Source organism: Asterias amurensis, chromosome 7, assembly GCF_032118995.1.
Source record: "Asterias amurensis chromosome 7, ASM3211899v1".
NCBI lineage: Eukaryota > Metazoa > Echinodermata > Asteroidea > Forcipulatida > Asteriidae > Asterias > Asterias amurensis.
In genome coordinates this window covers 3,137,775-3,164,451 of record NC_092654.1, presented here as the reverse complement: position 1 = coordinate 3,164,451, position 26,677 = coordinate 3,137,775, and the positions used below count along the sequence as shown (strand labels likewise).

General features: G+C 39.0%; 1 protein-coding gene across 2 annotated transcripts; it reads right to left on the bottom strand.

Moving 5' to 3' along the window:
- Nucleotides 1-1,394: 1,394 nt before the first annotated feature.
- LOC139939593 (NXPE family member 3-like) lies at nt 1,395-26,677 on the bottom strand. 2 transcript variants are annotated; one of them, XM_071935610.1, is made up of 6 exons: nt 26,298-26,677; nt 11,471-11,643; nt 10,705-11,040; nt 6,840-7,297; nt 3,630-3,682; nt 1,395-2,206 (listed from the first exon to the last, which is right to left on the bottom strand). In XM_071935610.1, exons 1-6 carry the CDS (start codon nt 26,353-26,355, stop codon nt 1,413-1,415), a joined length of 1,872 nt encoding a protein of 623 aa, XP_071791711.1. In that variant the 5' UTR covers nt 26,356-26,677; the 3' UTR covers nt 1,395-1,412. The 2 variants fall into 2 exon arrangements, with proteins under 2 accessions (XP_071791711.1, XP_071791712.1); XM_071935611.1 differs by lacking the exon at nt 26,298-26,677 and adding an exon at nt 21,261-21,671.

The window sequence follows — 26,677 nt, the reverse complement described above, 5'->3', positions numbered from 1 at the left end:
CTTTGTGTTGTGTTTTTGTTTTGTTTTGTTTTGGTTTACTGCGCCTTGAACACCCAGCAGGGTGGATATGTGCGCATTACAAGTCTTATTATTATTATTATTATTATGGGTTACATGTTCCCATATGGCTAAAGATTACTGTGACTTAGAACAGCAATAAACTCAACATTCAGTTTGTGTGACATCACTTCAGACTTAAACCCAGGAGAGCAAGGTCAAACTGGGGTCACATGTGTTTAATGTTTGTTCAGTGTTTGAAGATCTTTCTGATGATCTAGATTGTAATAATCCAACATTTGGTTCAGGAGATATGAATTTTTTAAATAAATATTATAAACGATTGATTTAATGTTTGTGTCCTCTTCATGTTGAGGTTCAATTGTCTGCCAATGTTCAATGCAAGAATTCAGCTTGATCAGGCATTTCTTTTCTGAATACACAGATTTTGTAAAACTGCACATTCAAGTTACCGTCACATAATAATAATACTAACACAGCATTTGTAAAGCGCACTTTATCTGTGTGACATTCAAAGACGCTAGTCAAGAACAAGAAGAAAATTTCACTTGATATCTTTATAGGCTAATGTAAAGAGATGGGTTTTGAGATGTCATGTGGATGTGTGTCCTTGAGATGTTGAGGCAGAGAGTTCCAGAAGCGAACTGTTACTAAAGGCCCTATCCCCATAGCTGGATAAACGGGTCAGAGGATCATAGAGCATACTGCCCGATGACCTCAGACCCGGCCTGACACTACGAGCTGAAGCATGCTCTGTACGTATGTAGGTAGGGGCTAGTCCATGGATAGCCTTGAATGTATGTCAGAAGGATGATCTTGTATTGAATTCTGAAATGAATGGGTAACCAATAGAGATTGTGTAGAATAGGAGAGATGTGTGAAGATATTTTGGTACCTGTCAGTAATGAGGCTTGATAGCTGCAATAGAATAAGTTTTGGATGTTACACATCCCGACACCACATGAACTTAAGTTACCGCGTGGAAACGGTTCCAAAATCCAAAGCTATACTCTGACTTAAAACAAAGATTCAAATTTATGTAAAAAAAATTACCTTAAAGCAGCACTGAAACATTAAGAGTTGTAAAGCCCATTGAGAGGGTTATTGTGAAATGCGCTTCATAAGAACTTGCTATTATTATTACAAATGTATTATTAAAAGTGCTTTCCATTACTACCAGAGAAGTCACTACATTGCCGACACATGAATAAAAAAATAAACATCTTATCATGTATGTACATGACAACTTATCGTGTGCGTACACAACAAATCCAAACTTATTGTGTAGGCATATGATAACTCGTCGTGTACGATGCAGGGGACTAGAAGGACAAGACGAGGGGGGGGGGCTAGGGTTCCAAGGGGTGGTGGCTCCCTCCTCGCAATGCCACTGATTATGCCACTGTCCGTGGGCAAAGAAAGTTAAGAGCAACTTTAATTTCTTGTGAGATGATGGCTTCAACCGGGTGAATGCGATACCCAGATGAGTGGCTTAGGGTCATATCCCACACGTCAATGATCGTCACGCCGGGTTCGTTTATCAAATCCTTCCGCATCACTTTATCTAGCTCCATGGCGTACCAGTTACTCATGTCCATACCCTGTTGCTCCCTTGTGTTGGCAGATTTAATAAAGACCGGGGTGTTCGGGTCTCGCTTTCGCAGTCTCCTGATCGCCTCCTTAACTGCCTTCCATCGTTCAAGGTAAAACTCAATAGTAGTCGGCGTAAAATGAGCCCAGAACGTCAAAAAAACGGCAGTGTTCGGCCCGGCCTGCAAGCCATCAATTTCGTGCGCCGTGTACTTAATATCCTGAACGTTTGTCCAAGTGGCGCGGATGGGATAGCCGTGATGCCGGTAGAAAATAGTTAGGTTGCTGGATTTATCCTCAGCAAAGCGCGGTCCGCAGTGTTGACTAGTCTGCATGTGTTTCTCCTGCATGCTCTTGCCTAATCGAACGGACAGATATTCAAACCACTGGCGGATTGTGGAGTCGCCGAAGAAATATAATCGGTGATCTCTCAGGCAGTTTAAGGCAGCTTCTGTGACGAAAGGTTTCAGTTGGCAAGTGAGGGAGTGCCACTCCTTCCGGAAATAAAAACCGGCAACTGACGAAGGAGGGCGAGGGGCGATTCCCTGGGTACATGGTTGGAGAGGGGCAGTACAGGTGCTCATCTCAGACGTGTTCCCTGCACACAAAATGAAATACATTTGGGTGAATTTGATGTGTAAAACTGAATACAATGAGCAGTCAACTCTTTTTAATACGAGGTCAGCCGGAATGGCCCGTTTTCCTTGTATTTTCTGACTCTCGGCTTAAAGGCAGTGGACACTTTTGGTAATAATTCTAAATAATTATTAGCATAAAACCCTACTTGGTGACGAGTAATGGGGAGAAGTTGAAGTGACACAGTTTTCAAAAAAGAAGTAATTTTCCATGAGTTTGATTTCGAGACCTCAGATTAGAAATCTGAGGTCTCAAAATGAAATTCCAGGCAAATAACATCTTTCTCAGGTCTCAAAATCAAATTCCAGGAAAATTACTTCTTTATCAAAAACTACCGTTTCTCACAATGTGTTATACCACCAACAGTTCTGCATTGCTCGTAACTAAGTAATATTTTATGCCAATAATTTTATTGAGTAATTACCAATAGTGTCCACTGCCTTTAAACGCAGAAAAATTATGTCTACATAAATAGAGATACATTTACATGTACACATGTTGTAATAGTGCATGCACTACACACATGCGCATGTTGTATACACATGTATGCTGCATTTGTATAACAAAGCTGGTTGCTTCCTTGTACAGATCTTAAAGGAACATTACAGAACTGATTTTTGCTCACAAGATATTTGCTGGCAGTCACTGCATTACATGAACTGACAAACCTGTAGAAGTTTGATTATGACCGGCCATCTAGGTCACAAGAAAATAGTGACAACCGATAACACTTTTCGCGGACATCGATTAAAAAGAACAAAAAACATGACCGCTTCCGACCATGGATGTACCTGAAGTCTACAAACAATCTTGAAAATAGGCTAATTGATGTGGATTGACTAATAACAAAAGGAGTAAATAATGAATGAACGAGGCCAAGCTCGACTGGAATGAGAATTCTAGGATGCATGACAAATAGCTTGAAACCTAATAATGAATGAACGAGGCCAAGCTCTTGTACACACGTTGTCATAGTGCATGCACTACACATGTACTATGTATACATGTACATGTATGCTGCATTCAAAAGCTGGTTACTTCCTTGTACAGATCTCCATTACAGAACTGATTTTTGCTAACAAGATATTTGCTGGCAGTCACCGCATACATGAACTGACAAACCTGTAGAAGTTTGATTATGACCGGCCATCTGGGTCACAAGAAAATAGTGACAACCGATAAAAATTTGTGCGTGACATCGATTAAAAAGAACAAAAAACATGACCGCTTCCGACCATGGATTACCTGAAGTCTACAAACAATCTTGAAACTAGGCTAATTGATGTGGATTGACTAATAACAAAAGGAGTAAATAATGAATGAACGAGGCCAAGCTCGACTGGAATGAGAATTCTAGGATGCATGACAAATAGCTTGAAACCTACCAATGGAAACTACTTGTATTGCTATTGCTCCAGTCTGTCCGATGTTTGCAAACCTGAAAAAAAAACATGATTAGAAAAAGGTTTTTGTAAAAGATGTTCTGTGTTGTTTTCACTTTGAAATCCACTCAAGACTATTAACTACACTGGACATTATTGGTATTTACTCAAATTAATTGTTATTAATAAGACCTTTTTGAGGTCAATGATAACAAAGGAGGTTTTGGCGCTTTTGTCCGCAGTAGGAAAGCGCATCCTGCTCCAAATTCATTTAATCATGGCCCCCGAGTTTCAATATCACGCTTGACTTCAGCTTTCAAGACAAGCGTGTTCAAAATATCAAATTCAAAAGGTAGGGGCCTACATGTACATGTCGTAGCTGAAAAACCAAGCGTGCTGTAATGGTCAAATGACACAACTTTTGACGGCATGTTTAACAGCCTTCAAACCTTCAAAACGCATAAACTATACCAATCGCCGACCTTTGCTGGCATGGAGTATTTGAGCTTCATTTTGATTGTGATATTTTGAACAATAGCTTGAAGTCAATAGTCAGGGAGTGGAGCGTGGTATTGATTGATTGTAATAAGTGGAGGTGGGGGGGGGGGGGGGGCGCTTGTACTTCAAGCATGGTTATTGATCCGTAGGAGCCAACTTTAATGTTTTTCTTTGGGAATAGGTCAAGGATTTTCTAAATTGGACAATCGAAGTAATGCAGGGGCTTTTTCCAAGCCATGGCTTACATGGCTTTTAATTAGACTCCATCTCCAGGCTTGAAGCCTTTTCCTAGGCATCTCAAAGCACACAAATTTTTGCAACAAGTGTGCTTTTTTTTCATTATATTTTCGCAATTTCGATCAGCAATTGGGCCCCAATTGTCACAGGGTTGAAGCTTTGCATGGTGTGGAGAATAAGAGCAACTATAAATATAAATAGTAATAGTAAACTTGCGGGTACAACCATGGGTAAAAACTCTTTTGAAGGGGTGGTGGCTCTGAAAAGAGCCGGTTTGGTCTCAACGTTTCGAATAGTATACTCTCCTCGCAAGAGCCGGTTTGGTCTCGACGTTTCGAACAGTATACTCTGCTCGTCTTCAGGAGAGTATACTGTTCGAAACGTCGAGACCAAACCGGCTCTTTTCAGAGCCACCACTCCTTCAAAAGAGTTTTTACCCATAGTTGTACCCGCAAGTTTACTATTAATATTTATATTTATAGTTGCTCTTGTCACAGGTTTGTTATTTCTTATTTTATGCATTATGTCATGTACTGTATATTGGGATACACCAAGTGAGAGTGCTGACTTTTTTTTCTTTGACAATACCAAAGGTTTTCAATGCCTTCAAAGATAGGCTGTACTGAACAATCAAGTGCCACACTGCATACAAAACAGTTCGGGCGACGTTTTTATCTACTGTTGTTTATCATTATCACTGATAAGTATTCTTGGTGTCATTTTTATATTTTATACTAACTTCCATTAAAGACACTAGACACTATTGGTAAGTGTCAAAGACCAGTCTTCTCACTTGGTGTGTCTCAACATATGCATAAAATAACAAACCTGTGAAAATTTTAGCTCGATCGGTCGTCCAAATGCAAGATAATAATGAAAGAAAAAACACCCTTGTCACACGAAGACCTCAAATTATAATTCTGAGGTCTTGAAATCAAATTCGTGAAAAATTACTCGAAAAATCTCGAAAACTACGTTACTCATCAACCTCTCCCCATTACTCGTTACCAAGTAAGGTTTTATGCTAATAATTATTTTGAGAAATTACCAATAGTGTCCACTGCCTTTAACTATATGTATTAAAATTATGTAGTTCTTGATGTACAATTTATCATATTTTATGCATTTTAAGCACGAGAGCCAAGGCAATTTTAATGGTAGTGTAAATTGTTGTTAAAAAAAACGAACAGCTAATCTAATCTTTTGGCATTTTCGCTTTTCACAAGTGCTTTGTGCATTTTAATTTCACATAATAACATAGCGTGTCGAGGCCGAGTGGTCTAGTTCGTCGGACTTAAGCAGCAGAGTGTGGGTTTAAATCCCGGTCATTAAAGCCATTATACACTTTCGGTAAACAGTTTTGTCCAAGTCCCACACTTCGTGTATCACAACTTATATATAAAATAACAAACCTGTGGAAATTTAGGCTCAATCGGACATCGGGAGAAAATAACGGGAAAACCCACTCCTGTTTTCGCGCGTTTCGCCGTGTCATGACATGTGTTTATAACAAATCCGTAATTCTCGTTAACGAGAATTTATATTGTTTTACCGTTTTCTCAAAAAGTAAAGCATTTCATGGACTAATATTTCAAGAGAAGTCTTTCACCATTACCTTCTGCAAACCCTGTAAATTATTTGTAAATCTGTGAACTTTTTTTTTTTTTTCTGTACCGAAACGGTCCAATGGCTTTAAACTTGTGTCCTTGAGCAAAACACTTGACCATAATTGCTTTGTTAATAGCTGGGAAGGTGCTGTACACTGCATTGTTTATCAGTTTGTTTTGCATAATTTCCTTTGTTATTTTTGCCTTCAGTGATATATAATATATATTTTTTATTTAATTTTAACTTATTTTCTTTTTACCTGTTATTGTTTAGTTTTTTTTTAATGTAGGCAGGCTTTTTAATATATATTTTTAGTACATTTTTTTAAATATTTAATACATATTTTTTAATATATATTTGTAATATATATTTGTAATACTTTTTTTTTTCAGTCAGTCATATTTTTTATTTTTTCTGTTCCCAATTTTAATTTAATATCTCAATTTTTGCTTCAATTTTCTTTCCAACGATGGTTTCTATTTTAATTGTTAACTTTGTACATACATATTATTTTATATAGTCTATATGAATAATTTTCAATTTGTGTATTATCCTTTCCTATAATTAGCGGCTCGTCCGCTGTTGGTTTGGTCAATAAACATATATATGCTCTACCAGCCAGACTCAAAGTGGATGATACCCAAGGACAAAATACTAAGCGCTTTGACACACCCCTAGGGGTGTGATAAATCGCTATAAAAACAACCTAGCATTATAATTTGTACTACCTCTACTCACATGACTCTAGCCAGGAATCGAGCCAGGCCCTCAGTGGTGAGACGCGAGTGCTTTATGTACAAAATATTCCCCCCCCCCCCATAAAAAAAACCCCGTCTGAAATCAACTCGGAAAATCGCAATCACATCTTACCTGTGTTGAACCGATGCGTTCTCCTGCTTCGCCAAGACGCTACTATACTGGTGACCACGCGGTAGAACCCCCATGTGCCGTGCCCAGGCACTACACGGCAAAGTTTTCGGCTTGAGACAGAACCACGGATAGCCGAGGGCTTGGTCCGTGAAATCGCAGAACCCCCGGGATCGCTGAGACTCCAGAGATCCAAGGTACATGTCTTTCGTGATGTGACACGGCATTATCTCTTTTTGGTTTCCGAGAATGAACATGCCGTCGTAGGCAAACCGGGCCGGACCGATCTCGCGGTGGTGCCTGAGCAGAGCCACGTACTCGCTAGACTTAATCAGAACAACCTTCATGTGGACATTGCCTGTCCAGTGCAGGACAAACTCTGCCGTGTAGGTGCCGTTTTGGTGGTCGGTGATTGTGTCTGCTGCTTGACTGGCGTCCAGATCGTTGCTAAATATCTTCACCTTAAACAGGAAGATGGTAAAATAGATGTAAAATTTGCATCAGGACAAAAATTATTATTTGGTTTTTATCCTTACACCGATGTATGTATTGCACTGTACACTTTCCTCGAGTTCTGTGCAATAAAATCACAGGAATATTACTTGTGTGGGATTCGAACCCAAGACAGAAATCAGCCTTACAGTGTTTTGACTACTATTGTAGAATGTAGATCAGGGCCCAATATCATGTCTCTGCTTACCGTAAGCACAGAATCGGCGGTTACGGAAGCAGGGAATTCTGAGCTTGCTGCAAGCGTATTTCACCAGGTTAGCGGCGAATTTGGGCTTCTTCTGCTTTTTCTCATAAGATCAGTGACTTTGAATGTAAATTTTCCTGCACTTAAGGAAATAGTGCATCCACTACAAAGACTCCATTTCACATTGGAGTTCCTCTTTAATTAAAACAAACTGATTCCAAAAAACAGTACTTCCGTGTGACAGCGGTCTAGAGCCAGCCATTACCAAAAATCAATGAAACCACAGATACATAAAGGAAGTCGAGTTATTGCAAACATCTGTTACGATATGTTGCAGAAAACAAAAGAAAATGTTGCCAGCAAATCATTGATAACCCAATTCCCACAGAATATTATCAGTAGTTATTGAACGCACACATCCACAGGTGTAGATTAATGTTTTTTATTAAATTGGTAATTCCAGACTAAAGGGCACAAAAGTGTGATACGGGAGAGTAACTTTGGATACATGTACATGTAGTAGTAGTAACAAAATGAAGTATTGAGTGTATTTTTGTCGGTGTACATGTAGCTACATTCAGAAGCACATGTGGATTGTGGTAAACAAAAAAGAAGGTACACTGTAAATGGATAAGTATTTAAAGGAACACGTTGCCTTGGATCGGCGAGTTGGTCTTTGAAAAGCATTTTGTGGCCGTTTATCATAAAATGCATATGGTTAGAAAGATGATGTAAAAGTAGAATACAATGATCTACACAAATATGCCTCGAAATTGCGTGATTTTCATTTTACCTCGTCCAATAACACGGTCGGTCATTTAAGGGAGTCAACATAAATGGCCGACCGTGATAGTTCGCGACGTAAAAAGAAAACCGTGCAGTTTTGAGAGATTCTTGTGTGGATCATTATATTCTACTTTTAAAACATCTTTCTAACCATATACATTTCATAAGAAACGGTTTCAAACACTTTTTATCGACCAACTCGTCCGATCCAAGGCAACGTGTTCCTTTAAGAAACAGGAAGGTTAAGTCTCAAGATTTATACATTCGTGTATGGAACAACGGTTATCATTTGATAGAAGTTATACTAAAATAAATGTATTGCCCAATGTTGTCCAAATACATCAATTCTACAGATCCTTAGGGATGTAGTTGCCAGCCAAAATTAAGAAATTTTCTTCACTGGCTATTTACGAAATTTAAGTTTTTAAAACAAATGTCTACGTACAAACAAGGACAGAATTTTGTCACAAAAGTGTCTGTCCATTGTTTTCTTCCCCCATTTTTATTGCCTTAATACCCAGTGCAACAACTCAGTTTTATTGCTTACAATCTTTCAGAGTCAGGAAAGTTTCTAATACAATAGAGTGTAATTGTTTTCGAATTCTTTCTTTACCAAGTGATGAATGCCCAACATCCCCAATACTCACAATAGATTGTAATTGTTTTCGAATTCTTTCTTTACTTTCCAGGCCATTTGTCTGTCTTTGTTACATACGCAACACATTTCAAATGACCTTATGTCAAGGAAAAGACTGTAACAATAGTTCCTTTTGTCTTGCTTCTAATGCCTATCTTACAAAGTTATCCCTTAGGTCCATTAGTGTGGAATTGCCCATTTATTACATGTAATATTTCTGGTAATGACACCAAGAGTCCCTCATGTAAACCAGGGTGACTGTTGCTCGCGATTATTGATTGCTTAGTCGAGTCGCGACAAACTTCACGTTTAATGGTGCCGCCAAGACTACTACAGAAAAAGTTGCGACTACTGGCTTGGTGAACCAATTGTGTGGCTCACGACTATTCACGACAACATAATGTACATGTACCAGTGTTCTCCACAGACCTTTTTAATGAATACAGCTCACAAGCCTGAGAAAAACCTGTGAACAAGGCATCCTGTGTAGGCCTTGAACACCCAGCAGGGTGGATATGTGCGCATAGTAGAAAATGTATTGTTCTGGGAGAGCACGGCTGGTCCGCGTCCAAGCCGCTGATATTCATGACGTGAAAATACAACTTGTTTATTCATGAGATTCATTGTTATACCAACAATAGCGCCCGGCATGGATAGCTCATTAACCTCGCCGCGCTTCACACACATAGCTGTTCTTCCGCCGACTGTCCGAGGTCCTTAGCAACTGCGGTATTTGCTGTCCAGTCCGCAGACTCTCCGCGGAGGAACGCTCGGAAGGTTTTGAAAAGGCGCCTTAGTATAGTAATTATATCTTAGTACTGCTATTTTTCTTTTTGTGTAAAGCACTGTGATAATTTTTGTAAGAGCGCTATAGAAAAGCCTTGGTAGTATAGTAAAGTAATAATAACGAACCATTTTTGTGTAGCCCATACACGCACGCTTTGAGATGAAAACAAAAGAGAAGTAACAGTTAATAGAGATGTGAAATAATTACAAAAGCAAAATTTAGTTGATACAGAAAGAAATACTGAAGGCTATTGCAAAAATAATTGTGTTTTTAACTTGCCTGTGATTTTTTTTCTCAGAGCTAGGGGAAGTACGGAGTATACAGTGCTAACACACATCAGTGTGTTAATGGGTAAAACCAAATTTACTGTTTGATTATTATTTTACATTCATAAATACCTCAGAACAGTTTCGCTATTCCTGATGGTAAAGAGCGCGTCACGTGGGTGTGTATTAATCTTTCACAATGGTGTATATAAACCTTTGTTCATGACCAGTTGACCTTATGACCTTGCACCTGTGCTTATAAGACAGTTTCTTCATTCCTATTGGTTGAGAGTAACGGCCAGAACAGTTGTGCCACATTACGCGATACGCTTGACGTGCACAGCATTCCCTTATAAAGAGTTGTTTACCTGAGGGCGGCGGAGGACCTTACCATTTCATAGCTGAAGGGGTGTTGTGTTGAAAGAAATCATTGAACAATTATAATTTTTGCATTTATTTTACTTTTTGACCAAAAGTGTTGATGTTTTTTGACCGAAAAGGCATTTATGAATGGGAATCAAAGTGTGTTGAATCGGTTTTCAACTAGTGGTTTAAACCTGCCGAGGCCTGGTTCTTGATAATTTACCTCGACTTAGTCTCAGTAAAATTATCAAGAACCAGGCCTCGTTGGGATTAAACCACTAGTTGAAAACCTCTTCACCACACATTGATTCCCTTAATAGTTAGCATCTTACCCAGAAGTAATCTCCGCCATACGTCTTCAGCTTGTTGTGACGATCCCGCACCTCAATATGAAGCTCCAGTTTGTCGCACAGCGTATAGTGCAACGAAGCGTCTATTTGCTTGACTGTAAAAAAAGAATGCGCAGCGTCGGTAGGATTGTTAAAATCAACGCTCATCGAAGTCTTGGGGGTTGCTTGAGATGTAGTCAAGTTTGGCTGCTGTGACGTCACAGCCCGATGGGTAACGACTTGAGTAGGATTTGATGTTTGCGATCCTGCGAGCTTGCTGAAGATGTTTACTCCTCCTGCAACCCTTGCAGGAGCTATCTTTACCAGCTCAGTCTGAACCTGTGATCGAAACGATATATATAAGAGTAGAATCAAACAGTAACACAAAATCAATCATAAGCGTCTGTAGAGAGTTATCAATCTAGTTGCATTCAACTCAAACTCACATTAATTTCCAACCAAACTCTAGGCCAACATGTACGGTACATATCCAAAACCAGTGTTTTTGTCGAGACCTCTTAGTCCAGCCAAGACCAAGACTGAGACCTCCTCATCAAAACGAGACCAGTACTTCAGAGATCGAGACCAGCCCTCCGAGACCGAGACACTTTGTAGTCCGAGAACGAGGGGGAGACCGTGACACCGAAAGAGATGGTCTCGAGATCAAAACCAGGTCTCGAGATCTACAACACTATCCAAAACATAAATTTTAAAGAAGCAAAAAAGACGGCCCGTCACAATATTTTTGATATGTTAATCTAGCACTTACCTCACCATCTTGCTGCCAGTAGAATAAAAAGTTTGCCCCACCAATGAATACGACTAATAGTATCAAAAACCACACAAGCCTGCTGCATCTTAATAAGACTGTAACAGGCTGCGATTTTGAACCTGAATCAGTCTTTCTTCCTTTTGTCGGAGAAGACCCCGGAGATGAGTTATCTGTGAGAAACAAACAGTTAAAATAAAGAAATAAGGCCAAGTGAAATAAAAAACATGCTGCTCGTCCGGACTTTTTGTTATTTGTTATTTTCTATTTTTTTTTTTTTTTTTCAAGATGTCCACCATGTCAAAGATGGCAGCCATATCATGTTTTAGATGGTTTTATGGTTTTACGGCATGTCCTTGAATTCTGCGTCTATTTTGATACATATTGTTATTCTTTCCAAGAATCCTTCTTGCTTTTGCTCCAAAGTTTTGTAAGAGATCTGCTCTAGCAGTAGCCTATCCAGCAGTGCAAACCTTGTAGGTTCGAATCCCACCCATTTTATAAAACACATTGGGTTAGGATTAAAGGGGTTAAGTTTTGATTTAAAAAAAGATGTGTACACCGAACAATTAGTGTTTGTAAACATACAACCACTACATGTAAAGTTTTTCTTTATAAATCTTTTTCGAAAGAACCATATACCTGAAGATACTCGTGTAGTGGTAAAGAAATTAGTTATCAGTTTTATACAATGTATGTGGTATAGGCATCCATTATAGAGGGAAACCCCAAACAATCACGTAGAGTCTGAACAATCAATCCACAGTCGATTCAAGCCTTCGTTCCAAATTTTAACTAGGGTGCACTAAAAGTTCACATGCTAAAATTTTCACCTTAGTTTGTATTTGTGAATTATTCATGTTTGGACCATTATCAAGGGTTCCAACAGCCGGTGTGGACGTTGTTTTTTGTCATTTATGAGCTAGCAACTATTAGTACAACTTTTGACATAACAAACAACGTTAGCTCCCCCATTATACTGTTTACATCTGTTTTCATAAAATATAAAAGTCATTAAAAAAAACTTAACAAGTTTTTTTATGACTTTTATATTTATGAAAACAGGTGTAAACAGTATAATGGGGGAGCTAACGTTGTTTGTTATGTCAAAAGTTGTACTAATAGTTGCTAGCTCATAAATGACAATAAAAAATGTCCACACCGGCTGTTGGAACCCTTAAAGGCAGTGGACACTATTGGTAATTACTCAAAATAATTATTGGCATAAAACCTTACTTGGTGACAAGTACATGGAGTAATCGGAGATGTTGATAGTATAAAACATTGTGAGAAACGGCTCCCTCTGAAGTGACGTAGTTTTCGAGAAAGAAGTAATTTTCAACGAATTTGATTTCGAGACCTCAAGTTTAGAATTTGAGGTCTCAAAATCAAGCATCTGAAAGCACACAACTTCGTGTGACAAGGGTGTTTTTTCTTTCAAAGTTATCTCACAACTCCGATGACCAATCGAGCTTAAACTTTCACAGGTTTGTTATTTAATGCATATGTTGAGATACACCAAGTGAGAAGACTGGATTTTGACAATTACCAATAGTGTCTATTGTCTTTAATAATGCTCCAAACATGAATAATTCACAAATACAAACTAAGGTGAAAATTTTAATAATATTATCTTCGCAAGCAAATCAATCTGAAAAGTACAAATCAGTACTTGTAGTAAGTGGAATAACTATGTCAAACAGCAGTGCAAGATGAAATTTGAATTAACTCCAGTTTGTAGAACGGAGACCTAATTATAATTTTCGTTCATTTTTTTCATCATGACATCATTAGATGTCAGGTCACGCGAATTCAATGCTTATAGGTAACCAAAGATTATCTCCTGAACCACGTGTCATCGTGTCGTAATGTTTGCTCTTTCTTGTAGCTCTTTGGTCGGACACTTCCCCTGCATGTGCAAAAGTTGCTGTTTCAGTAAAAACCAATTCCTACGATATGGGCCAAGAGCTAATCTATTTCTTTATCCCTTACGTTTTCTAACATCTTGTTCAAAGATAATTTCGACAAGCGTAATTACTATAATAATTTGGGGGGCTTATGTCCTTACTCGCAGATAAGAGCTGAATTGCGAAGGACGCGGCTACAACATAATCGAGAAGCAGGCATGCAAGGGCACATTCAGCTGCCAGCCACATCAACCCATTATGACCACGGAGCACAGCCAAGATCGAAAGTGTTTGATTTTTTCCTGAGGGAGGAAAACCGGATAGTCTGGAAAACCCTCGTGGCACAGCAGAGAACCAACGCACATATGCCCCCGACCGGGAATCGAACCGGGGTCACCTTGGTGAGAGGCGAGCGCTTTACGCACAAGCCAACCGTGCCACCCATTAGACCGACCGAATTCAAAACTTAAGGAGTCTCGAAACGGCCTGAATTGTGCACCACTGCATGCAATTTCCTCACTTAAAACGCATGAAAACGGCTTTGATATGTACCCATGATTTCTCATACATACATCTTTTGGAATCGGCTCGGAAATGTGCCCACCGTTTTCCATTTTTAACAGCTTTTTGGAAGCGTCTGGGATAAGCACGGTTTTGCATAATGCAATCGTGTCCGCCCGGACGCTGCTGCATAATGCAATTGTGTCCGCCCGGACACATTTGCATATGCAGTTGTGTCCGCCTCCATGCAAAACCGTCCTTGCAGTAAATTAAACGCCCTTGGTCGACGGAACACGTTCGCCATTTTTTTAAAAGCTAAGTGCATGTCATGAATGACATGGGAAATGTTCGGCCGTTGGGTATTCGCTGCAATCATAAAATACGTGAATATGCTGCATATTATTTGTATGTAGGTTCAGTGCATGCACGCTCGCTTACGCGCGCACATTAGTCATGTACATGTCCGCCAGACGGTTTTTGCATAGCCCCAGACACGATTGCATATGCAAAAAAGTGTCCGGAGCGGACAGTATTGCATGGCAGACACAATTGCATCTGACACCGGCCGCTTCAGTTAATGTTTGAGCAGCACTTAAGACAAGAAATCAAATAAGTTTTTGCGCTGATGACATGTCCCCTATACAGCTTGTCAATATTACAATGGTCGCTTAGAAACGCAACATGTTTTTTGTTCTTTATTCGTCTTACGTACTTCCCAAAAATGGGTATGTTGGTGACCTTCTCTTGACCTTTTGACCTTTTTAAACTGGAAGAGCCACTAAAATGCTTTGAAAAGGCAGTATTTAAAGAATTTTAGGTTGAAATGTACACTTTTTGATGCTTTTTCCATAAAATTATTACAAATCCAGAAAACTGTTTGGTTTTGATTTCTTTGCAATTTGACGAACTATTAACAACACTTGTTTCATTGATTCAAATATTTGTAGCCAAAGGCTAATTAATTACAATTGAATTTACAAGGTAAAAATCAATACTGTTTAGCGAAAGTGTCCAATGGCTTTTAAAGGGTCTATGTAACTTTTGTAGGACAGAAAACACAATGTCCACAGATTTACACTAAACTTACACAGTTTGAAGATAAAGATAGTAGAAAGCTTCCCTGAAAATATTACGTGCGGAGGTGCTGTAGTTTTTGGGAAATGAGTACAACAATATCATGAAAATAATTTTCGTCTCATGAGACGAAAATTATTTTAATTTACAAACATATTTTCATGACATCGTTTTACTCATTTCTCAAAAACTACAGCACCTCAGTAAGTAATATTTGAAGGGAAGCTTTCCACTATCATTATCTTCAAACCCTGTGAGTTTAATGTAAATCTATGGACATTTTGAAAAAGTACCCAAATCCTTTAAACAAAATGGCAAAATAAAAGTGCATTGGATTGCACATAGATTTTTTTTTTTTACTCCGATGGTTGGGTCATACAGGGAAGGAACAAATACTGCCATGATTGAGCCCACCACATGAATAGAAATTGTAAAAGTGTACCATCAGTAAAATGACGGGCTGCATATTATGCCACAGCACCTTGAACAAACACCCCTGTGCACACATACACTTTTTAAAAGGGCAAGGTCTTCATGACGGGCTCCATACCATGCCACAGCAGCTTGTGAACAAACCCTTGTAGTGTACACTTTTTGAAAGGGGAAGGTCTCCATGGCAACGGAGGTTGTAAATCAAGACCATGGACACTATTGCTTATTGTCAAAGACCATTCTACTCAGATGGTATCTCAAAATATGCATACAAAATTGAGCTCAATCGGTCGACGTCGTTGTGAAATACATTAGGCCTAATAATGAAAGAAAAAACACCAATGTCACACGAACTTGTGTGCTTTCAAATGCTTGATTTCGGAACCTCAAAATCTAATTCTGAGGTCTCGGAATCAAATTTATGGAAAATTACTTCTTTCTCTAAAAGTATGCCACTTCAGAGGGAGCCGTTTCTCACAATGCTTCATAGTATAAACACCCCTTACCAATATGCTGCCTTTTCATTGGTTTACAGCGCGTCACATGATATGTCTTAGTTTTACTTTACGGCGGTCGTGTGATAGTGCATCGGTTTGCCGTGCGCTAGTCCGAAGACTAGCACACGGCATGCAGTACCCAGACTTCCGGTGCGTGTACGAGGATGATAAATTAATAGTCTGTAACCATTTCGGATTACATGACACTACATGCAGCACAGTTAAAGTTTTCGCAGTCTGTATTCGCGTCGTCCGTGGATTGTAGCATTCAGGTCTCTAACTTAATAGTACAGTATTTAAAAATGTTTGGGGTGTTATAAAACAAATATGGACTGCTTTAACTCGTGCAATGGTTAAAACTGTGAATCCCTCGGTGATCCCTGGAGCGTTCTATTTTCACTCGGCTTCGCCTCAGGAAAATAGAATGCTCCGGATCACCTCGGGAGTCATAGTTTTAACCGTAGCACTCAAAGCAGTCAATATTTGTATACTATCAACCTCTCCCCATTACTTGTTACCAAGCAAGGTTTTACGCTAATAATTATTTTGTGTTACCAACAGTGTCCACTGCTTTTAAGATAAAGGATTCCCCACTGTTCCTGGTTTGTTGCCTGGCTGCATCACCAATAAACCAAACCTTTTATGCTTCGTTTTTGAAGGGCAAGCTCGTCATGGTTAGAGAGACCTGGGCCCAATTTCATAGAGTTGCTTAAGCAAAAAAATCCTTGCCTAGTAAAATTAATTTACCGGCCAAAACTCCACTCAATTGTTATGCTAAGTAAACAACAGCTAAATACCAGTCACACGAAATGTATATGGCATGAAATTTTGGCCAGTAATATGCTTTCTCGAAAACTATGGCACTTCAGAGGGAGCCGTTTCTCACAATGTTTTATACCATCAACCTCTCCCCATTTCTTCACCAAGAAAGGTTTTATGCTAACAATTATACAACTATTTTGAATAACTACCAATAGTGTCCACTGCCTTTAAGCAGCTCTATGAAATTGGCCCCTGTGTTTTATAAATGTAAGTTAGGGTAAGGGCTACGCCCAGTGTTCCTGGTTTGTTGACTGGCTGCATAATATCCCAATAACATTTCGATTTTGTTAGGGCAACGATCTGCGTTCACACTTGTTTTTCGATTGCCTTTGCGGGATCTGATCTCCCTTGATCTTGCAATAAAGGGAGGTCAAAAAGGAGGATCTGATCCTGATCCTGATGGCATTCACACTAGCCGGTGACCTCCGTTTGATCGCCCTTTTGAGATCGGTCCTCCTTTGATCCTCCTAGCAGGATTAAATGTGAACGCAGTGAAAAGGTCTGTACCCTTGCAGTGTGTTTACACTTGATCCAGCAAGGTGAATCAGATCCAGCGAGGTGAATCAAGCCGTTATCAGGCTAATCCCTGTCGCGTTTACACTTCGCTGATCTGACATTGATGCACCTTTCCCAGTGCTTTTTGAAAGGAAGTTCAACACTGCTTGTGTCAAAGGTCAACTGAAGAAGCTAATTATTACCACCGTGCCAAAAAAAATGAATGGAAAAAAAAACAGAAGAAAAAAAATCAAAGCGTGGTTCGGTCACATTTGTTGCAGAGCAATAGGCCTGCAAGGGGATGCAAAAGCCAGGTAGCCTTTAAAATCAAGTGTTCCTCTTTTTGAGTGCACACAAATGCTGTTGTGACGTGTTGGAACCAGCCCAAAGGGATGCTTGCATTGCATAACCATGGAGGTATGGCATAACCAACATTTGCATACCCATGCTCTGGTGAACCGGTTGCTTACTACTACTAGTTTTTTGCATTTTGTTTGTCTTCAAATCGCCCGCGCTGTCTGTTTGACAGGAAGTCGGTAGGTCAATTTGCAGAGTCTGATCCAGCGTTGCGTTTACACTTGGTTGTTGATTTACCTCGGTGGATCAGACTCGCCTTTGATTCAGCAGTAAGGGTGGATCAAAAGGGTGAGTCTGATCCTGATCCACCGTGCGTTTACACTAGCGTTGATTCACCTTTGATTCACCTTTGTGGATCTAAATTCACCTTGCCAAACTAAAAGTTATTTGTTCATTGAAAACAATGTTGGAGACCTTAATGATCTAAAATATCTTGGTCATTTGCGGCAACTCCTTTAAAATCACAATTATTTATGAAGCCATTCAATAGTTAAAAACTACAAAAATTAAAATTGATTTTTTTTTTTGTGTGTTGCAGGGATATAAAATCACATTTTCCCTAGAAATCATACATTTTTTAAATTTTAGATATCAGCCTGACGATGAAAGAAGATAGCTAAATCTGTCATTAGCATTAATCGCTAATTATGTCATTAGCATTAATCTATCTATAGGACTGCCGTCTGGAACAATGTTTTGTCCACAAACACAAGCTGGGGTGAATTTCCTGCTGTACCACATGTTACCACTAGGGTTGTGAAGTCTCCGCTTTAAAGGCAGTGGACACTATTGGTAATTGTCAAAGTCTAGCCTTCACAGTTGGTGTATCTCAACATATGCATGAAGAAAAGCATTTAGAAATTAGCATTATATAATGGAACACCCTGGGCAGCTTGCGGAACAGGGCAAAGATTTTATGGCAATAAGCAGGCTTTGCATCACATCCCTAGTTGATGTTTGCTAATTTCTTAGTATAGTGCTCAATTTGTGTTTTAATTTTTTATACAACTGGATCTGTCACTACACCTGGAATCTACAGGACTTTTTCTGTGTATCCTGGAGCATCTGAATTGTGAAAATAGCTTTTTTTCTGTGGAATTTTTCACTGTCTCAGTTGAGAATTCTGGTGTATAAAGCTTACACACACTTAGGTGGCTGCATCCTGTGCAGTCATCCACCTAGTCCATGGACATTGTTCGCCCATCTGGGGACAATGGAGGTATCCTTTTAAGTCTCTCTCTGCTTGCTAGACCATTGTACTGTATCCACTCATCTGTGGTCAGCTTTGTTCCATCAGCATCAATTGTGTCTGGTGCTTGCATTCTGCCAAAGACACATCAAGGACTCATCCAGGGTCATAAATATCTGAAATGCCCTATTTCTTACTATGACAACTCCCCAGCTACTTTTCATTTGGAAATTGTGATTTTTTGTGACATTGCTATAAATCCCAGCACTGAAGGTGTAAATAACTCAAACTCAGCAGAAGCTAGTCCAAACTCTGCAAATTCCTACTCACGAAACAAGCTTCTCAGTCTGTTATGCCCCATCCACACGTGCTACAACTCTGCTGCCTTCCTGTATATTATCATTACAGAACCTTGGCCTTTTTGTAAATCCCAGCACTGTTTTCCGACCTACACATCGTATTCGTAGGCCTACCACCTACCCCTAGGCTACACTCTGCAAACAAAGATTGCTTCAAAATACTCATATACTTCCCCCAAACAGTAAAAGACTGGAATGCATTACGACCACCAGACCCAATTCATATCCAATTGTTCATATCCATCATTGACAATAAGAAAACAAAGTACTTAACGGAGTCGTTACACAACCGACCTTAGCCATGTTTGTTAGCCTTGTGGTATTGTCAAAACCACACCGCACACACACCCGCTCTTTTCATTTGGATGTCGGACACTTCGTACCTTTGCCACTTCGTACCCTGGACACTTCGTACCTTCGGGACACTTCGTACCGTACCCAAATTGGTCACTTCGTACCGTGGGTGGGGTACGAAGTGACCATCAGATAAGTCACTTCGTACCGTGAGCCGAGTCACTTCGTACCTTCAGTAAAATTATAAAAGTATATAACTGAATACCTCATGAATTGTTATTAATGTCTAAAATGTGAAAGTCCTTGTCAGTGTGAAGTTTAAAATATCATAATTTAATATTGTAACATTCGTGCGGATCAGCCATTCGTTCCAGTCAGCCATAGAGGGCGCCGCTCCGCTTGAAGTTTTTGAGGCCCGGTGTACATTACGTCATCCGATGTTTCCGGATATATAGGAAAAGATGGAATACCAGTTTTTCAGTTAAAAGATATATTTTTAAAACGTGTTCTATTATGATTGTTATTACTATGATTTTTATTATGATTTATTTATTAGATATGGACTGTATGACAATGGGTTATTAGGTTCGTTATGTTTTGGCGGTGTTGTGTGTGTGGCGACATGACAATGACACGCGCTATTGGTTCTTTGATGTTTGCGGTATGCTGTTTTGCTGTGGTAATGGGTCATTAGCTGTAATGGGTCATTAGCTGTTAATGTTTTGTTAACCACTGGTTTGCAAAAACCCCAACTCATCGATCACGAAGCGCATCATAATCAGTTGACAAGTAATTAAATAAAACACCATTTGGGTTTGATTCATTTTTATTTCATAGCCTACCCATCACTATCATTCAACATGTAAATAAATAAAACATTATTTGGATTCGTTTTTATTTCATACTCATCACGAAGCGCAACATAATCAGTGGATAAATAATTAAATAAAAAAACATTTGGGTTTGATTCATTTTTACTTCATAGCCTACTCATCACTATCGGTCAACATGTAAACAAATAAAACACCATTTGAGTTTAATTCTTTAATTCACAGCTACATGTGGAAACACGTAATATTATTAAGTAATTAATGCACAGCGCCCTCAATCGGTGCAATAAGTCTATTGGCGACACTAGCAATGTGACCCTTCAGTTGATGCAGAAGGATATCCATGCAAAATTTAGAAACTATGCAGAAATCCTGAAGGTACGAAGTGTCTCGTGAGAAGGTACGAAGTGTCTCACGGGAAGGTACGAAGTGTCTCGAGGGAAGGTACGAAGTGTCTCGAGGGAAGGTACGAAGTGTCCAAGGTACGAAGTGTCCAAAGACACTTCGTACCTTCAAAAGGTACGAAGTGTCCAGGGTACGAAGTGGCAAAGGTACGAAGTGTCCTGACACCTTTCATTTGGCTAACACCAGGCCCAGCAAATAATACAAACTTGAAAACATTCTAATCATTCTTAAAATCTTAAAGCCATTGGACCCTTTCGGTAAACAGTGTTGTCCAAGGCCCACACTTTGTGTACCACAAGTTCTATATCAAATAACAAACCTGTGAAAATTTAGGCTCAATCGGTCATCGGAGTCGGGAGAAAACAACGGAAAAACCCACCCTTGTTTCCGCGTGTTTCGCCGTGTAATGAAATGTGTTTAAAATAAATCCGTAATTCTCGTTTACGAAAATTTATATTGTGTTGCTGTTTTCTCAAAAAGTAAAGCATTTCATGGAATAATATTTCAAGAGAAGTCTTTCACCATTGCCTTCTGTAAACCCTGTAAGTTATTTGTAAATCTGTGAACTTTTTTTTTTTTTCTGAACCGAAAGGGTCCAATGGCTTTAATTAGTAAAACCTTTCCTTACCAACTAACGGCATCGCAATGCATCACACTGTCGAACTTGTTGTTGTTCTAGTCGAAGTGTCCCAACAACATGCCCAATTCTTCATCTACACAGTTCAAGAAGTTTGTTTTACATCAACAATGTACATCGGGCAATTTATGTCTACCTACATACATGTACTTCAGTCCATTCACTTTAGTGTACTCGAGAACACCGTGTTTTAGCCCAGTCGGCTTCTAAGTTTTTCATCCATGGTCGGACGTCCTACCAGGGCTGTGACACTGCGTGGTCATCATGCTTCATCCATGTTTGCATCAGAAGGACGAAATCATCTTACATATGTAGTCATGATAATATGCCACATAAATGCAATAATAGCTAGCTTTTATGTTCTTGAAATCGGCCCGGTCACCGGGTTGCCGGACGTTACCAATCGGACATGACTAATGTGCATGGATCAAGCATGTCGAGAAACGGACAATAGAGGGCGGTTGACATCCGTTTTTCGCAAAATTAAAATAAAACTATAACTAAAAGCCTTTTCTGTTGTAAACGCCATTGCCCGAGTTTTTGCAACCTGAAAACTTTGTGAGAGCCATCACTGCAAATCAAAAACCGAATAGCTCCATCTTGTATTAATGGAATACAATACATTGATATTCAGAAATAGTGCTGAATTTCTTGGAAACAAAAGCAACCAATCTATGGGATGTGATTTTGTCTAATTAAAATAATTTGAATACGATATCAACCAATATAAACCACAAGGGAAACTGACTGGGGTAAATTTTGAAATGATTTTTGGGGTTGAATAAATAATTGACTAGAGTTGGATTTGAACCAACGACCTCCGGATTAACGTGCCGGTGCTCTACCCTAGTTGGCGGTGTCCCTATTTTGTCAATATCTTTGTTCGGGGTGCCAGTCAGAAGCCATACAACCGTTGCCTGCCGGGTAGCCAGGGATCACACCACCTGGGAAGCGGCAGCCAGGGGATGCGACTTTTTGAAGATGCTAAATAATTAAATGGACACAATGATGTGTTTGTATAGACGATGTGACCTATGTTTACATTCAAACCGCCCTCTGGATCCGTTGACAAAAAACTGTATACGTCATATTTCGCCGGGCAAAAAGACGCGTAGTCATAAGATTGCATACACTTTCTAAAACTGGCTGCCAAAACACAAAGGTTTTGCCCGGCGGTATGCGCGCGAATCATGTTATGGTTTTCGAGTGACGTCAGAGGTCACATCGTCTATACAATCGAAGATTGCTTTTGTCCATTCCGAACCCCGGCGTAGTTTTGGTTATCTAGTCTTCGTTTTTGAACAAAAATACAAATTTTTAACGAGTCATGAGAATTCGTGAATTAAACAAAGAGAAGACGAAAGGCCTACCACTGTGTTCTCCTCACTATCATATTGAACAGTGTCTGAGTTGCACTGTTTTGGTCGTCAGCATAAAACGCATAGGCATGTTTATCTCCGTCAATTTGATCTAAAAACCCAAAAGCAAACTCCAAACATCTCCTATTCCAAAGTCGACAACAGACAAGAATAAATCACGTCACAATTTTTACTGAGACCCCGTTAGCAATGACCCCAGAATGACCCATTGAAAAATGTATACCCTCCCTTGGCTCGATAAGGGTAAACGGATACCTGTTGAAGTTCGCGAGTTACGAAGAAAGAACCAACTAAGATCAGAGATGGTTTTCTTGTCCTGTCATTACCGACTAATAAGCACCCCCGCTCCGTCCGTGTCAATCACTAGAAACATGATAGACGTACTTGTCAAAATAACTCCTTATTATGAAGGCACTCTCTTCAATTTGTAGATATTTAAGTCGTGTGATGTCCCGAGGGGTTAAAACCAGAATCCCCCATTATATTGTTATCAAGAAGTGAAAAAAATACTCAAGTTTGAAGCTTGCTGCATGTATATTATATAATTATTAATGTTATAACCCGCGATGTGACATCTCATGTGAAAAAGTGGTGGTTCGGAAATTAGATAAGTCACGACGTTCCATACCTAAACTTCAAATTCATTTTTCAAAGTATAAAAAATCAAAGTATCTAAAGAGGGAAAATCACTCTTTTGAAAAGCCATTATGAGGGACAACTTTTTTTTCGAGTGGTCCACTCTTTAAAGGCAGTGGACACAATTGGTAATTATCAAAGACAAGTCTTCTCACTTGGTGTATCTCAACATATGCATAAAATAACAAACCTGTGAAAATTTGAGCTCAATCGGTCATCGAAGATGCGAGATTATAATGAAAGAAAAATAACCCTTGTCACGCGAAGTTGTGTGCGTTTAGATCGTTGATTCCGAGACCTCAAGTTCTAAATCTGAGGTATCGAAATCAAATTCGTGGAAAATTACTTCTTACTCGAAAACTGTGGCACTTCAGAGGGAGCCGTTTCTCGCTATGTTTTATACCATCAACCTCTCCCCATTACTCGTCACCAAGAAGGATTTTATGCCAATAATTATTTTGAGTAATTACCAATAGTGTCCACTGCCTTTAAGGTTGACGTTTGCATCTTTTTGAGTGATTTTTCACTCTGTTCTGGAGTAAAAACCCTCTATAAGAGTGAAATAACCGCCAATCTTTTTAAAGAGCCATCTGAGGGACAACTCGAAGTGTAAGAGATGGTGTTAACCACTCGTTTACATTTAGAGAGAACAATTTAACGGAGGAATAAACAAATCGAATTATTATTTTACAAGGAGCACTAAAAAAGCAATGGAAAAGGGTGAAGAGCCGGGTGGTCATAGACCTAATGAGTTAAGCTTGTAAGGTGTGTAGCACTCAGCTTGGATGTAATGTTTAAAGGAACACGTTGCCTTGGATCGGACGAGTTGGTCTATAAAAAGCGTTTATAACCGTTTGTTATAAAATGCATATGGTTGGAAAGATGTTTTAAAAAGTACAATACAATGATCCACACAATTTTGCCTCGAAATTGAGTGGTTTCCATTTTCAGCTAAGACGGTTGGCCATTTATGGGAGTCAACAATTTGACTCGACTCCCATAAATGGCCGATCGTGTTCGTCGACGAGGTAAAAGGGAAACCGTGCAATTTCGAGGCGTGTTTGTGTGGATCACTGTATTCTACTTTTAAAACATCTTTGTTCGAACCTATGCACAAACGCTTTTCAAAGACTAACTCGACCGATCCACGGCAACGTGTTTCTTTAAAGGCATGGACACTTAAATATTACTCAAAATAATTGTTAGCATAAAAACTTGCTTGGGAACGATCAATGGAGAGAAATTGATACAATATAAACGCTGTGAGAAACGGCTCCATCTGAATTAACGTAGTTCAGAGAAAGACAATTTTTTCCATTTGAGACCTCAAAATTTGATTTTTAGGTCTCGAAATCAAGCATCTGAAAGCACACAACTTCGTGTGACAAGGGTGTTTTTTTCCACACTATTATCTCGCAACTTCGAGAGTTCAAATTTTCACAGGTTTGTTATTTTGTGCGTATGTTGAGATATACCAAGTGAAAAGACTGGTCTTTGACAATTACCAAAGGTGTCCAGTGTCTTTAAAACCCTTTTCTAAATGTTTATTTTATTTAAGACAACAGTTACGACACAAAAATGACAGAACAGCAAAGTTTATGTATAAATGAACATGTTTCCTCTAATCTTGTTCAGTATAGTTACATATTAAAAGAACATCACTAGGATGACAACAAAGAAAACTTATATTACACACCTTTAATACAGAATTATTTGAGAGAATTGAAGCTTAGGCTAGTAACAGAAACATTATAGTAACTGCTTTTAAATATAATAATAATATCGAAATCGAAATCTTATAACTATAGCCCTTTTTTTAAAAGACCAGTTTTTTTAAAAACTGGCCTATGTTTGGCTAAACAACTACAACCGCACGACAAAAGCAAGCAGTTTAACACTACATTTTCCTCTCGTATTGTTCTTAAAAATTCGCTCAAGAGTTTATGAGATTCCAAGCTCAATATCGAGGATTCAAAAAGCCACTTTGAGATATGGTAGACTAAAATATTACTTAGACACTTATATTAGATATTGGTAAATATATTTGTCTTGACATCCAAACCAAAAAATGTACTCTTGTATATAATAACATAGATGTTAAATTTGCACCGGGGATAAAGAACATTCATTTTGGTTTACCCATAATAAAAAAAATATACACTGATGTGTGTTAGCACTGTACACTCAGTACTTCCCCGACTTCTGTGATAGGGGAAAAATCACAGGCATACCCTTGTGTCCACCATACCACAATCTTAATTAGGGTGGGGCGGGGTATTAAACCACCATGCCCATATCAAACACGATGTGTGTAAAATCATTTTCAGTCATGTCATGTTTTGGGTTTGAAAGAGCTCTATTAATACAGTGACTGGATATTGACTTCATTATACGGATAACGATAGAGAACATACCTTAAACTGGGACACAGCCATCCACACAAATCAAACTTGAATTATGAGAAAACAAATTGATGCAACCTTATAAAGGTCAATAAAAATAATACACACTTTCTGAAGTATTATGCCACATGTAAACACTCAGACACTTATATCCCATTAGGTTTATCGTACTGACGTAGGCCAAATTCTCTGAAAACTGAACATAAAATGTCCGTGTCCTGCGACCACTTTTTCACTCGTACTGATACCAAAGGCACGTTGTGAGAAACGGCTACCTCTGAAACAACGTAGTTTTTGAGAGAGAAATAACTTCTCACTAAAATATTTGAATTGAATTCGAGACCTCAGCTGAGGTCTAGAATTCAAGCATCTGAAAGCACACAACTTGTACGACAAGGGTGTTTTTTTCTTCCATTATTCTCTCGCAACTTCGCCGACCAATATTAAGCTCAAATTTTCATAGGTTTGTTATTCTATGCAGATGTTGAGATACACCAAGTGACAATTACCAAAGGTGTCCAGTGCCTTAAAATCAGTATATAATTAACTGAAATGAGATATTCCTTTTGGTAAGTGGACAAATTGTGTCAGTATACTCTAAAATTAGTTACCTTTCATCGTCTTCAAACGGCAATTGGTTAGTTTTCTTGTCACTCGGTAACTGAACATTGTTGTCCAAACACTCCTAGCCACCTCTCATAATATTAAACCTCGCTATACCTCACCATACCACCACCACACCTACTATCACAGTCACCGCCACACACCACCAAAAGACAAAAAAAACCATTCTGCTATCGCAAAATTAACGTTCGCCTCTTATTCGAACACATGGTTGGTGGAAACATCTCACGTGATCTTTCTGGACAAGCAAACTGCTATAACAATGGAGAGCCTTGTCTGTTGGTATGGTACCAAAATGTAGCCAAAATTATAACTCACAGTAAACCACACTCCGGCGGGTGATTCTGTTGCAAATTTGCATTGATTA

Bases quoted from the DNA above. Each gene is read 5' to 3' on its own strand.
- LOC139939593 (XM_071935610.1), bottom strand. From the start codon at position 26,355: ATGTTCAGTTACCGAGTGACAAGAAAACTAACCAATTGCCGTTTGAAG. The intron at 11,041-11,470 runs GTAAGTGCTAGA...TTTCGATCACAG, and splicing joins ACTGGCAGCAAGATGGTGAG to GTTCAGACTGAGCTGGTAAA. The intron at 7,298-10,704 runs GTAAGATGCTAA...TTCCTGTTTAAG, and splicing joins ATGGCGGAGATTACTTCTGG to GTGAAGATATTTAGCAACGA.